At 32.8% G+C, this 15826-nt stretch overlaps 1 protein-coding gene across 1 annotated transcript; it reads right to left on the reverse strand.

Annotated features, from left to right (window-relative positions):
* LOC109715214 (probable protein phosphatase 2C 60) lies at positions 6004 to 15042 on the reverse strand. Its single transcript, XM_020240117.1, has 6 exons — positions 14556 to 15042; positions 14245 to 14435; positions 13125 to 13550; positions 11506 to 11873; positions 7444 to 7680; positions 6004 to 6749 (listed from the first exon to the last, which is right to left on the reverse strand). The coding sequence occupies exons 3-6, from the start codon at positions 13456 to 13458 to the stop codon at positions 6480 to 6482; spliced, it is 1209 nt and encodes a 402-aa protein (XP_020095706.1). The 5' UTR covers positions 13459 to 13550; positions 14245 to 14435; positions 14556 to 15042; the 3' UTR covers positions 6004 to 6479.

The raw sequence follows: 15826 nt of genomic DNA on the forward strand, positions 1-15826 counted from the left end.
GTCCAAAAGTAGCTAAAACGAATATATATTATATATATATATATAATATAGAGTTGACTGGAATGCTATCGGGTAGCCAAACCGGACTCCATTTGCCACCATTTGTTTTTTAATGGTGGAGCTTTCAAATTGATGATCGGCACGTTAACCATGATCTATATCACTTGAAGTATCTAGAATTCAAATATTCAAATCTTTTCGATATCATTTACCTAATGATCAAAGGGTTTTAAATATTAGTAATTTTAATGGTTGATATGAGGGGGTTTTCTCGTTTAACGGTGTAAGCTATCCAAATCAATTGAATTTTGGTTAGAAAATTCTTTTAAACTATTTAGAACAAGATCTATACTCCGATCATGATTACAAAACTTCTATCATCACATTTTAGAGGATATTCATTTTCAGCCATTCATTTTTACGCCACTTGATGGACAAGAAAATAATATCGAAAAAGTATGAAATTTATTCCTAGATACTTCAAGTGGTATAGATCATGTTCAACGGTGCGATCGTCGATTTTGAAAGTCCATTATCGAAAACAAATGGGGCAACGGAGGCCCGTTTGCTACCGATAGTATTCCAGCTCAACTCTCTCTCTCTCTCTCTTATATATATATATTATATATATATATATATATATATATAATTAGGCTGGAATACTATTAATAGTAAACGCTCTTTTTGCTATCAAGTTTTAACCCTTGAATGAAAAATTGTAGGGTCAGATGATGATGATTAGTCGGTTAGAGTTCGAGTGGTCCCCTAGGTTGAGTGGTCCCCACTGGGTTATAGTATTTAATTCCAATGGTAAGAAATAATGAAAGAGGGTGATCCAAAGGCTAAAAACTGGCGAGCACAATGAAATTTTGCCTACTAATAGTAGCCAGTCCAACTATATATATATATATATATATATATAATAGAGTAGGGCTAGAATACTTGTAAAAGTATCTATTCGGGGGTGATTACTGTGTGTTTTTAGCCTTTGGATGGAGAGATGTGAGGTTGAGATGATGGTGTAGGTGGTGTAGGTGGAATGTGTTTTAATCCAAGGGCTATTAATAATCAAAAAGCAGATCCAATGGGCTTAAAACCTAATAGCACCATGATGGTGATTCTTATAAAAGTATCATAGCTCAACTCTATATATAATATATATATATATATATATTAATATAGTTGAGCTAGAATACTTTCAAAAGCACCAAGAGTTCCTTTAATACTTTTGAGTTTTTAACCCTTGGATGGAGAAATATAAGATTGGAATAATGATATTAGTTGTGGTAGGTGGAATAGTGTTAGATACCAAGGGCTATTAGTAATTAAGGAGTAAATCCAAGGGCAAAAACCTAGAAGCACCAAAGGGTAATACTTCTAAAAGTATTCTAGCTCAAATTATATATATATATATATATATATAATATTATATATAGAATTAGGCTGGAATACTGTTAATAGTAAACGCTCTTTTGGCTATCAAGTTTTTAACCCTTGGATGAAAATTGTAGGGTTAGGATGAATTTAGTCAGTTAGAGTTATGTGTCCACTAGGTTGAGTGTCCCCCTGGGTTATAGTATTTAATCCAATGGTTAGAAATGATGAAAGAGTTGATCCAAAGGCTAAAAAACTGGTAGCAACAATGAAATTTTGCTACTAATAGTAGTCCAGTCCAACTATATATATATATATATATATATATATATTATATAATTATGCTCCTATACTATCAATAGTATCAAGCCCTTGGTACTATGAGTTTTTGGCGTTGGATGAAAGGATGTGCGGTTAGGATGATAGTGGTCCCCTAGCGGTTGAAGTGGGTGGTTGGTTTAATAGTATAATCTAACGGGTGAAAATGATCACAGGGTAGATCTAACGTTAGAAAACTCTATAGTACCAAAGGCTGGTACTATCAATAGTATAGTAGCGGACTATATATATATATATAATATATAGAGACAGAGAGAAGAGACGAGAGAGAGAGAGAGAGTTGAGCTGAATACTATCGATAGCAAACGGGCTCCGTTGCCCACCATTTATTTTCGGATGATGGAGCCTCCCAAATGACAATCAGCACGTTGAACATGATCTATACCACTTGAAGTATTTAGAAATCAATTTCAAATCTTTTCGACATCATTTGCTAATGATCAAAGGGTTTCAAAATTTGTAATTTTAATGTCGATATAAAAGCGTTTTCTCGTCTTACGGCGTAAAGATATCCAAATCAATTGAATTTTTGTTAGAAAATTCTTTAAACTATTTAAAATAAGATCTATACTCTTGATCTTGACTACAAGACTCTTATCATCATTTTTTAAAGAATATTTATTTTTAGCCGTTCATTTTTGTGTTCACTCGATGGATAAGAGAATAATATCGAAAATATGTGAAATTTGATTCTAAACACTACAAGTGGCATAGATCATGTTCAACGGTCCGATCGTCGATTTGGAGGCTCCATCATCGAAAACAACGCGGTGGCAACGGAGCACGTTTGCTACCAATAGTATTCTAGCCTCAACTATATATATATATATATATATATATATATATAATATATATATATATATAGAGTTGGAGATTGGGCTACTATATTGTAGCAAAATTCTATTATTGCTACCAGTTTTTAGCCATTGGATTAACTCTTTTCATCATTTATTGACCATTGGATTAAATACATAACCTAGTGAGGACCACTCAACCCTATATATATATATAGAATTAGGCTGGAATACTATTAGTATAAACGCCTCTTTTTGCTATCAAGTTTTAACCCTTGGATGAAAATTGTAGGGTCGGATGATATTAGTCGTTAAGTTAAGTGATCCCCCTAGGTTGAGTGGTCCTCACTGGGTTATAGTATTTAATCCAATGGTTAGAAATATGAAAAGAGTGATCCAAAGGCTAAAAATAACTACTCTTTTCATTATTGCTACCAGTTTTTTAGCCTTGGATCAACTCTTTTCATTATTTCTAACCATTGGATTAAATACTATACCCAGTGGGGACCACTCAACCCTAGGGGACCACTCAACTCTAACGACTAATATCATCCTGACCCTCAATTTTTCATCCAAACGTTAAAACTTGATAGCAAAAAATAGCATTTTACTAATAATAGGTATTCCAGCCTAATTCTATATATCTATACTATATAATAAAAGCGTATAAAAATTCCGACAATGACAAACGGAATCCAAAAAAGAATAAAATAATATTCCCTGTGAATGATTGTAATTAATTTTTTAAAAATCTCAAATAAAAGCGAACGGTTATGATCAATCTATTAAATCTCTACTATATCAAAAAAAATAAATAATATTTCCTATGAATGGTTATGATTAATTTGTTAAAAATATCTCAAATAAAAGTGAACGGTTATGATTAATCTATTAAATCTTATTATATATAAATATTTATTCTCTACAAATGGTTATGATCAATTTGTTAAGAATACCATTCTTATTCATCATTTATTTTATATTAAAATTAAAATTTGATTTTAAATTATGAATTAAATTAAATTTTGATTACAAATTGAATTAACAATTAATTTTTTTATTACAGTAGATGAAAATTAAATTTAAATTTAAGATAAATGTGAATTAAATTTGATGCTTTTAATTTAAAATACATATTTAAATTTGATTCATCAAAAATCAAAAGTATATAAAAATGTTCGATGTATATAAAAAAAAGAATACTGTAGGATATTTATAATATTTTCTAATAAAAATTCATATTAATTATAAATATAATTTTTTATTGTAAATTTTGAATATATATAATGTACAAATTTATATTGATTTGAAATAATATTAATATTATTATGTGCATTTGCACGTACATTCAACTATATAATATATATATATATATATATATATATATATAATATATATATATATATATATATATAGAGCCGGCGCTACTATGCTATCATCATTTTTAGAGTAAGATCAGTATATCTGATCTTGAATTTAAACTTTTATCATCATTTTTTATGAGATTTTTATTTTCAGCCGTTCAATTTTAGACTACTTGTTTGATAGGTAAATGATATCGAAAAATTATGAAATTTAGTTTCTAAATACTTTCATAGTGTAGATCAAGTCTAACGGAGCCGATCGTCGATTTGGAACCGCATCATCGAAAACAACTTGGTAGCACGGAGCGCTCCGTGCTACCATAGTATAGTAGCCTAGTTCTATATATATATATATATATATATATATATATTATATATAAAAGTGATTTTTCCAAAGTAACTTTTTAATTCTGATGATTAGTTAACTATAAAGTGAAACATAAATAATTATAGCTTTACAATTTTGATTGTATTATCATATAGAAATGTAAAAATATAAAAAGTAATTTATATTCGCAAATTAAATTAAAAATTTATATTTATATTTATATCTAGAATTTAAGATTTAATTTTAAATTTTAAATTTAAACATAAATCTGAGTTGAATTTATAATTAAAAATTAAGACATAAATTAAATTTGAAATTTGAATTCAAAGTTTAATTATAACTCATAACTAAAATTAAATTCTCAAATAAAAGTTCAACATAAAAATTAGAACATTTATTCAAATTTGAATTCATAATTTGAATCATATTTTAATTTGCTCATTGCTCTTAAATTATGAATTCAAATATGAATTCACAATTTAAATTAACATTTAAATTAAAATTAAAATTAAAATTTAAGTTTAAATCACATATCAAACTAAACATTTGAATTCATAATTTGAATTCAAAGTTCAATCTGAAACTACTTTGAAATTAAATATTATTAAGCTTAAATGTGAATTTGAATTTGAATTTCAACCTAAAATTTTAAATTCAAGTTTCAATCAATAATTTGAATTTATGGTTGGAATCATTTGAATTCAAGGCTCAAATTTAATTTCTTAGCTAAAAATAATTTGATTAAAATTAAAATTAAAATTAAAATTTCATCAATCAAATTTAAATAATTTTAAAATTTTAAAATTTAATATAACTATAAATTCACAAAATTTTAATTTAAAAATTTTATGTTGAATTTGAATTTACAAATAAAATTTAGAATGCGAATTTAAATTCATAATTTTAATTCAAATTTAAAGTGAAATTCAAATTTAAAAATAAATTCAAAGATTAAAGTTAAAAGTAAATAGAACCTCTTCGATAAGCTTTTTACTTTGGTTGGCTTTCGATATTTTTGACCCGAAGTCAAAAAAGTGAGATTTAGTTATAACTTTACCAACTCATTTTTGTAAAGTGACTCTTATTTTTGTAAACCAAACAACCGATAAAACGTCACTTTTCAAAAGTATCATTTTCAGTGTTTCACTTTCGACCAATCAAACATGCCTTAAAGACAATTTACTTTCACGCGACGAACGCACAAACAAAACAACAAAAGACGACCGCAAAGTAGACAAATACAGATAGAATAAAATAAAATAAATAGAATACAAGTATTTACATGAAAAATTCTTTACAAAAAAGGAGAGAACTTTATTATGAAAAAGAAAGTATAATGTTTTTTTTCTTGTTTTTTTTTTTTGGAGATTACAGATTCTCTGTAACGCCTCTAGCACAAAAAGATAAAATAGGTTCCTTGACGGATATTTTCAATATCGGATCCGACCTGCAGGCGGAGCCCCCCGCACAGCCTATCGGATATCATTGGTGGGCTATGGACTACAGCTGGCCCGAGCCCTCCGGTTCCTGGCCCGAGCCCTCCGCTTCCCACCACAAACATCTATTCTTCTTTTACAAATTAATTTTTAAAATTTATCACATCGCGAAGCTGTCAGCGAATCAAGGACGCAAAATCAAAAACAATTTTGAGGCACATCCAACGCATATATTTATACACAAAATTATGCATCTACTGCATCTTTCAGAACAAACAAAGAGAAGAAGAATTGAGAATTGCATGTGAACGTGTTCCAATTAATTTACAAAGCTAGACATGAGAAAAAAAAAAAAAAGAAAAAAAAAAGAAGAAAAAACACACTAGGAAATAATTGATCTCGTGAGTAGTAGTACAGTTGAAAGCAGGGCATCACTACATATATGATAAGCTAAACATAAAAGAAAATTGATCTCTCGATGAGTGATAGGGAACCAAGTGTACTGAAACAGCAAAAAAGTTGCTGCTTCTACGGCCCCGACATAATTCGTATTTAGGAAGTATTGCGGCATGCAGTTTTAACTTTAAAGAGAACATAGGTGGAGAGGTTTCCTGCAAAGAAAAGATTTCCGCTGTTTTCTTTGTTTTGCAACTTTTGATCTACTTTTCCCCTTTTTGCACAATTTCGGACTGAAACTTTCCTTTGCAATCCTTGTGCTGAATGTATGCATTAGAGACTTTTAGAGCTAGGTAACTTTGCTGCACAAGAAGATACTGTCGGTTCGAAGTTGCAAAATCCACGGAACAACTTCTCCTGCGAAACGGCCGAGTCGGTTTGGTCTTCTTCAAGAATTACTTAGCTCCGTTGGGGTCGCGCACGGCGCGAGAGAGTTCGGAGGCACAGTTGCTCCGCCCCCTCTTAGAGACAAGGAAAAATCTTTGTTTGAGCTGGCGTGTACTGCAAAGTTTGAATCAAGGAATAGAACAATGACAGTAATGTCATCATGGAAATGCCGACGGACTCCACGATCAATTTTCTTTAAATCCGAATATCTCATTTCTCTCTTCCTGGCTGCTTCTTGAAGAGCAGCTTTAATGAGTCTCCGAGCACTCCCCTGCAGGAATTAATTGCAGATGAAATTCGATACAACTTCACAAATTGCCCAAAAGCCGAGAAAATTGCAGCAGAGGGAGCATAACCACAAACACTATTAAATTATACTGTACCTAACAAATGATGAACACTATACTTTCTGAATCAAACTGTTAGGTCCATTTCAGTCATCATTGTATAATAACAATTACAATCTGTGTAAAACTTAGCCGAAGTTTAAACAGAATGTTCTGAAATGAAACAAGATATCCTGTTATTTGCGGCATATAATCAAACTACTTTGACGGAAACCATTACATTTAAATAGAAGTTGATTGAATTTTTGAGTTGATAAGTAATAAAAGATTACTAAAAAGAGAACTTCTAAAGTTGAAATACCCATTTCAAAATTCACTGTGGTTCACTGATCTATAATTTTTTTTAAAAAAAAATACCAACAATTGTTTCATGTACCCACCATTCAAAGTTAGCAATATTGAAATGGCAAATTATCCAAGTGAAATGTCCCAACAATTTATAGCCCAGTTTTTAACTTTTATGTCGAATGCCTGTAAAAAAAATCAATACATTGATTTGTTTTTTAAAAATTATGCAGATCAACCTAGAAAGTTTCTTCACGATATGTCATTCACTGCCTAAAAGAGTACAATCATATAAAAAAATTGAAAAATAGGATACTAAGATGGAAAGCATACAGTTCGGGGGTGATTCTGCACAATATCAACCGCTTCCTGATTGCTGAGGTGCTCCCAGAGCCCATCAGAAGCGAATATGACAAATTGATCCTCTGGCTGAAGTTGCTGTACAGAAATTGATGGTTCAGAACTAAGAATTGGTTTTTTAAATGGCTCTCGAAGGCGGAACTTAGAATATAAAGGTTCTCTGTTGTACTCCGGCTTTTTGAGGTATACATCTCCGATTGACCTTGACACCTGCAAGTTAAAAAAATACAGTTACTTAACAGTAAAGATTAAAAAAAAAAGTCGTTCACAGGTACAAGTATCTTAATTGGTCTTGAAGAATCAGGATTTTGGATCAAAGAAATGAGAAGCTTGTCTTATAGTTAGGGATGAACACAGCCGAACAAGGCCGGATATCGGAAGAAATCGTATTGGCAGCCACCATTGATATGCAAATACGGATATTAGAAGGATGCCTAGTTTCATAAACCATTTTAGATCAAAAAACATATGGATATGAAACAGATATGGATAGGAGTCAGATTAAGGACGGATACAAAATCCAGTCGAAGTTGGATCTGGCGCCAGTTGCTGCTGCCAACGAAATCTAGATGGAATTGGAGGACAGATTGCTGGAAAGGAGATGATCGCTACTTACAAAGGTTTTTGAGAAAGGGAATGAGATGATCAGTATGAATCATGAAGCATACTCACTTCTTCAAAGGAAAAAAAAAAAAAAAATCTTACATAATAAATCTTCGGTTGACCTCTAACAACGTTGTTCTAGTATAGTGGTATCCCTAGTGGTAGTTCCAAGAGGTCCAGATAGCAGTTCCTTCTGAGACGCTGCTCTCCATCCTCTGGTTTTGGCTGATGGAGACACATTCTTTGTTTTATTCCACTATCTTTTCCAATTTCCTCTCCAATCCTCTGTTTCCTTCTGTACTATCGATAACTTTTCAAATCTTACATCTATCTTGTGGCTTTCCTCTCTTCTGATGTCTCCTATCTTCTAAGAGTTTCCTTCTTTTCGGATATATTAAAAGATCAGTTGAAGTTCTGTTTACCATGCTCGAAGTTAAAGATGATCCTACATTTCGGGCTAGAGTCGGAGACTAGATGTTAGCTTATTCACCCTAAAGCATGAAGATTTTTCTTTAATCTTTTTCCTAATGTTATTTATGGATTGCAGTTAATGTATAGACTTTAGAGCCTGAGTATTGTTTCTAGGTCAGAGACCATCATCAAAATCTTCCCCTTCGTTCTTTCTTTGTGTAGGTTGGGGACTGTTCCTAAAATTTTCCCCTTTATTTCCTTGTTTGGGGCTTTCTTACTGTTTTCTAAATTGATGTGGGATCTGTAGTTCAATGTACTCTTGAAACTTGTAAGCAAACTCCTTGTCAATAAATATTGTTGTTTCTTGTTAAACCAAAAAAAAAAAATCTCCGTGTCTGTCACCTGGGTTTAAAATATATATATATATATATATATAGAGTGAGGCTACTATGCTATCGGAAGCACGGAGCCTTCCGTGCTTCCGGCTTGTTTTTGATGTTGCGATTTTCAAATCGTTGATCGGTTCCGTTAAACTTGATCTAGAGTGTTTGGAGTACCTAGAAAATAAATTTTATTATTTTTCGATATCATTTGCTTAGTGATCAAAAGGGTTCAACATCAACAAATTTCAATGGCCGTAGTGAGCCGTTTGCAAGTTTAACGGTGGTTACATAATATCCCGTATATACACGTGTAAAATTTCTGAATATGCAATCTTTATACTATATAAAACAAGATCAATTAACTTTGATTTTAAAATTTTAATGTCATATTATTACGTTTTGTAAGATTTTTATTTTCAGCCGTTGATTTTGAGCGCCTTCGTTCACTAGGCAAATGATATCGAAATTTTAAAATTTATTTTCTTAGATACTTCAAATATCTCTAGATCAAGTTTACGGAGCCGATCGACGATTCGAAAGTCGCAACATCGAAAATGAGTTGAAGCACGGAAGGCTCCGTTGCTTCGATAGCATAGTAGCCTCACTCTATATATATATATATATATCTATATATATATATATTAGGGACACAAAAAATGAACGTCCACTAAAATTAAAATATTCTTTAAAAAATTGATGATTAGGAGTTGTAATCAAGATCAAGGTTTATTAGATCTTGTTTTAAGAGTTTAAAGAATTTTCTAACAAAAATTAATTAATTTGAATCTTTACACCGTTAGCGAGAGGAAAAGTCTATATCGATCATTAAAATTACAAAATTTGAAACCTTTCGATTATTAGGCCAGATTGAGTGTCCGAAAGATTGTTCATTTTTATTCTACACTTTAAGTGGTATAGTACGTTACGGTACGATCGTGATTTGGAGGCCTTATTATCGAAAACAAATGTGGACGGAGCTATTGTTCATCCGATAGTATTCTAGCTAAGCTTATATAATAAATATATATATATATATATATATATATGTCACCTGGGATAATCATAAGCAATGATAAGATTTTTCTTTTTTATAAATATCTGAATTCTTAGTTTTTTAGCTTAGATAGGTTCCAAATTTCTGAGTCCTTACTTGTAGGTTTAAAGGTATCTGAATTTTTAGTTTTATTCTTACTTTTGAGAGCCCGAATTCAGTTGCAATTCTGATCATACAGAGGCTTTTGATATCTGAATTCAACTCAAATCGAATTCAGTTAAGCACTAATAAAGCATTAAAATTATGTTCATGTCTACAGGCTTTGGTAGAGCATAATTTGGTACTAACAACACATGCAGGTGGGGCATGAGACCCATACATGAAAGCCAAAAAACCAAAAGAAATACTTGTTTATTCAGAAAAACTCTTCACTGAAAACAGGTTAGGAACGCCAACACCAATATCCTCATTCTTAGCTCTTGACATATTACCTCTACTAATAAGAATGCTTCTCAACATTTATTGCGTTTTCATTTCTCTTGCTACATTAAATAGATAAAACTCTGTCACCCAGCTAGTGCTTCTAGGGATGTCAACGGGTCAGATTCAAGGCGGATTTTTTAAAACCCGAACCCGAACCCGACTCCAAACCCGAAACCGAACCCAACCTGAACCCAAACCCAAAAATCCGAGCCCGAAACAATTATTTCTTTTCAATATTTCAAAATATATTACATTAAATCTAAATTTTTAAATATAAATTCAAATATAACATCAAATTTTTTTTATATATATTATATATAATGTAAAATAAATTCGGGTTTGGGTCGGGTTCTAGTTCAGGTTCGGGTTCGGGTTCGGGTTTGGGTCAGGTACAAGCCAAAATCCATATCCGTATCCATATCCATCAGGTTTTTGTTTTTGATATCCATATCCGAAACCATATCCATTTAGTATCGGATAAATCTGCTCCGTTCGGGTTCGGATTCGAATAAAATTTTAGGTATCCCTACCCATTGACATCCCTAAGTGCTTATGCAGTATAGCTATTTGAGTAAAGCTGTTCATAGAAGCACAAATAGCATCTTCACTGAATTCACCATTATGGCATCCTGCTACAGCTAGTGTTGGAAACTCCAAATGGAGCTTCTGCTTTTGGACCCCCAAATTTAGCCTTCGATCTACAGCCAAAAGCTCTCTACTTTTTAGTGTCAAATGTAGCTCCTAAAGTTTGACTACGATGTCAATTCCATACTTGGAGTTTTCGGTTATAACAATTGAGTTCCTGAAGTTTGACGTAATGTTAATTTTATCCTCAAGTTTCAATTTCAACAATTTAGTCCATAAAGTTTGACCCCAATATCAATTGTCCCCAGAGTTTCAGTGTGACAAAGTGAAGTCCAACAATTTTTCTAAGAATAGACTAATAGCAGGACGTAGATGCCGTGCAAAAATGTATAAAATTTAGGAGTTAATTTATTACAACTAAAACTTGGATGCTTAACTGAAATCAAGTTTAAATTCGCAACTCGATTTGAAGTTAATTTCAAATTTTGGTGATCAAATAAATAGTTCATGTTTTTGAGTAGAGGAACTGCCCTAATAAGTGGAACAAAGATTGAATGACAAGTAAAATATACTCACCTGGATTAAGCCCTTGACCCTCCAAACATTATGCTTTAAAACCACAATTTGCGAATCATCTGGATGTAATGACCGTAACTCTTGCCTAACCGATTCAATTGCGGCATTATGCTCCATCGACAGCTGGACCGCAAGAACATCTCCCGTCGCCTTCACGAGCCTCCCTAATACCGCACGGGAATCTCCCACATTGGCTACATAAAGGGATCCACCACAAATAATGCCAACAAGACAGCAAGAGCCTACGGCTGCAATCTGAGGCTTGATTGGCCATTGTTTTGTGACCAAAGAGAAGAACCCCTCTTCCGTTGCTTGGAATGCTTTTCTGATTACATCGGCTGATATTGCCTGTTCCTCACTTGTAAACCCTGTATGGTTTTTTTATAATTAGAGAAACTAATAAATGGAAATAAAGGACTCAATCTAAGTGCGATAGCCACATGGAAGTATTTAACACAGAATATTGCATGTAAGTGTGCTTTACGCTTGGCTAGAGCTTTTGCAATAGTGTTGTTTTAATACAGCTATTCAAAACCACATCAATCGCCTTTTCCACTAAAAACATTGTATATAGGTTCCTCACTGCAGCGGAGGCAGAAACCTCAACTTCGAGCTTCTTTTAGGGCCCAAAAGCTCACTTTACCTAACCCTTACAATAGACGTGCCAAATTATTTGTTAGCCAGGTCTCTAGCCTTTGCAAGCTTTTGCTTTCTACAATGAAGTAGTTGTTCTAGGAAGCAAGCCGAGTATGCACTAAGACCTCATTAATTATTAGGGCTAAATACCAGTACACCCTTCTAAAGTTTAAAAGTAACTTACATATCCCACCAAACTTCTGATGACTTAAAAAAATACCCTTCTAATTAAATTTTCATCAATTTTCATTAAATTTCCTTTAATTTCCAATCCGACCAACCAAAGTAAATAATCCGAGTCATGAAGAGCATCTCCTACCAAGTTACATCTCTGCTTTCCATTCAATTCCAAATTATTCCGCACTGAGAAGAGACTTTTTAGTGTGAGTTTAACTTCTTTGCTATTAGAAAAGTTGTGCCATACATCGAGAGCTAATGCTATGAAAGAGATAAAGTAATCAGTCTGCTCAGAAATAAATATGAAGTAATTTTCTGGCTAGATGAAGAAAGGGAAGAGAGAGGGGAAAGCAAAGAAAATTTAATGGAGATTGATGAAATTTAATTGGAAGGATATTTTTGTGAGGTGTTAACAGTTCAGAGGGCTATGCAAATTGACTTTAAATTTGGAAGGATATATAAGTTATACGCCCCAAAACATTCTGTAACATCATTATGAAAGATCAGTACAGGTGTAATGAAATTTAGACGTAAAACCAAATAAGGAATGACCAATCTGAGCTTACAAAAAGCAGCAGAGTAAACAGGATATTGAAATCTTATCATACACAAATGGTGGAAGTTGAAAAAGAAATTCATGCTTAAACTGAAGAGAACATGCAGGTTTCTTCATTCAGAGAAAATCATCTAATCACGTTATGAAAAAAATTGTAAAGTAACTAACTACCCAACAATGAAATGCACAACTAAATTGCTTATGATTGGATAACCACGACGAAATGTAATCTTAAACTCGAGAACCTTACTCTTGAGGTGGTGAAAGAGATGATCATTAATATATCGTGCCGTCTCCGGCCCGCCATGCCCATCGTAGATCCCCACAAATGTCCCGAATGGCCCAGATTCGAGCGAGCTCAATGGCCCAGATTCGATCTGGCTCTGATCCTCGAGCAAGTTGTTGGCCTGCACAACCGCAATCGAGAACTCCCCGCCCACATGCTGACCGTAGTCCTTGTACCACATAAGGCCATCCCGCCGTCCAATTGCATCGGAACCGTTGCGGACATACCGATGATCGGACGGTGATGATGGGCCCCAGCAGGCCCTGAAGAGGTTCATCAATGCAGCAAATACTAACATCCCTCATCTCATCCAACCCTGTTTACCCATGTGGGTCGACATTTATATGTGCGTCTTCTATCCAAAATGCCAATAGAGGCTATCTTTCTCCACTGTAATTCGAGGAAAGAAAAAAAGTTAGAAGTATAATCCAACAATAAGAGAATTAGAGTTAGAACAGCAACTACAACAACCAAAATGAGTTAAAAGCCATTATACAGTCCCTTTGATCTTATAAAAATACAAATTAGTATAATCATCTTGTGTTTTTCTTTTTTCTTTTTTTTTTTTCCCCTTTGTCACATAGATCTATTTTAGGTATCATCTTATAAGCACATATCACTACTACTTTTGCTGGTGCAGCAGTTACAATCCAATAAGGACTACAACTTATAAGATAGCCATATATAAGCAACTGATTAATTATAATCATAGCCCAAAACTGAAATAATACAAAGGATGAGTTCTATAAGTTGAGAGAATTTAAGGAGTTGATTGATTACAGGGACATAAAAGTTGAGAGAACACCTAACTATTGAAGAAGTCCAACCAAAGTTCTTACATTCCATTCTTTAAAGAAAGCCAAAATCAAGAGAAGATCAAGTGAAAATAGACACAGTATGATATTCTAACTTCATCATCTGCCCTTTTCTTGAAAGAANTAAAAAAAAAAAAAAAAAAAAAAAAAAAAAAAAAAACTTTATCATCTATACTAGGCAACCCTAGAAATCATAATTTTTACTTTTGGGGAAAATAAATCATAACAAACATAAGAATCAAAGCAAAAAATCCAGCTTCCTTCATCACCTTCTAGAATCATCTAAAGATTTCTGCTGCTGCTGTGCTTCCAAGGATCACTTTGAACTTCAGATTTGATGAATTTACCACAAATCATAGAGGGATCAGATAACACCACCATCCCATCATCTTCTCTCTTTTCCTTCAGAAACTCAATCTTCTGATCACCAAATCTAAAGCAAAACCCACTTCCCTTTTCCCTGCAATAAAGAGGGGGAGATACACACATAAGGAGCCAATCAAACAACCAAATCTCCTTTTTCTCCTGCATCAAAGAACAGTACAGTTCTAGGGAAAAGGCAGCCCAGAAAAAGACCCACCTTATTCTTGCCCTTCTTTTCCTTTCTCTTCTCTTCTCTTCTCTTTCTTTGTGGAGTTTGTGGCCAAACTCACTGCAATCTATAGGCCAGGCCTCAGATCTGGACACCCATCAAATCACACAGAGAAAGACAGCTATATGGAGGGAGAGAGGGAGGTAGAGAGAGAGAGAGATGGCTTTTCTTCCTTTTTTTTTTTCTTTTTTTTTTTTCTTTTTTTGGTTTTCCTTTCTTCCTTGCTTCTTCTGGGTGGAAATTGCTTGATTTGGGGAGATGGGGGCAGCAAAGAGAGGGTTGTGGAAAAGGAGAGCTAAGAGCTTTCACTCTCTCTCTCTCTCTCTCTCTTTCTTAAATCCTGATGAGTATGAGGACAAAAGAGTATAAAGAAGCAAACAGAGGAGAGAGGTCCCAAGGCCAGCAAAGCAGAGGCCCAGCTTTTGGATCCAGCACCAATTCAAGCAAGGAGGAAGGAGAGGGCTAGAGAGAAAAATTAGGGCATATATATATTGGAGGGGAGATGATGGGTAAATAGAAAATCATAATGAGAACTCAACTCTTAAAATTGAGCAAATGTTATCTTTATATACTATATATAAAGTATATCTTCAGTGCTTTCGAAAGCACGGAGATTTCCTACTTATAAGTTTATTTTCAATAATGAAATATCAGATTCGACGATCGGTTTTATTTGACATAATCTATTCTATTAAAACTATTTGAAAACCAAATTATATAATCCTTCAACATTATTTACAAAGTGATTAAAGGATTTCAAAAATAGCTATTTTAACGACCGATGTGGTTGTAAGTTCAACGGTATAGAACAATCGAAATCATATGAAACTTTTAATGGAAAATTTTACTTACATCAAGAGCAATATTAATATTTCTGATTTGAAATTTAAGTCTTTTTTTAAATTTTTTATAAAATTCTTAATTTCAGCCATTTATTTTGAAGCTATTCGTTCATTAGACAAATAAAGTAAAAAAAACTTATAAATTTGGTTTCTTAAGAGTTCCAACACTGTAGATCATTTATAACAGAACCGATTACCAAATTAGATATTCTATTATTAAAAACTACTTACAAGCAAAGAAACCTCCATATTTTTTTTTTACTAGTCTTATTAATTCTTTATTCTAAAATTTAAAAGACAATTAAACTATTAAATAGATAGATGTAAGATTTACTCTCCATATATGGAATGCGCAGGAGGAAGCATTTTTTAAAAAAAATTAGTATATGCGTATGTAATATTTAATTATTTAAATTT

Source organism: Ananas comosus, linkage group 9, assembly GCF_001540865.1.
Source record: "Ananas comosus cultivar F153 linkage group 9, ASM154086v1, whole genome shotgun sequence".
NCBI lineage: Eukaryota > Viridiplantae > Streptophyta > Magnoliopsida > Poales > Bromeliaceae > Ananas > Ananas comosus.

Coding starts and splice junctions, on each gene's coding strand:
- LOC109715214 (XM_020240117.1), bottom strand. CDS start 13,458: ATGTTAGTATTTGCTGCATTGATGAACCTCTTCAGGGCCTGCTGGGGC. Junction 11,874..13,124: donor TCTCTTTCACCACCTCAAGA/GTAAGGTTCTCG, acceptor AAAACCATACAG/GGTTTACAAGTGAGGAACAG. Junction 7,681..11,505: donor GGGTCAAGGGCTTAATCCAG/GTGAGTATATTT, acceptor TTTAACTTGCAG/GTGTCAAGGTCAATCGGAGA.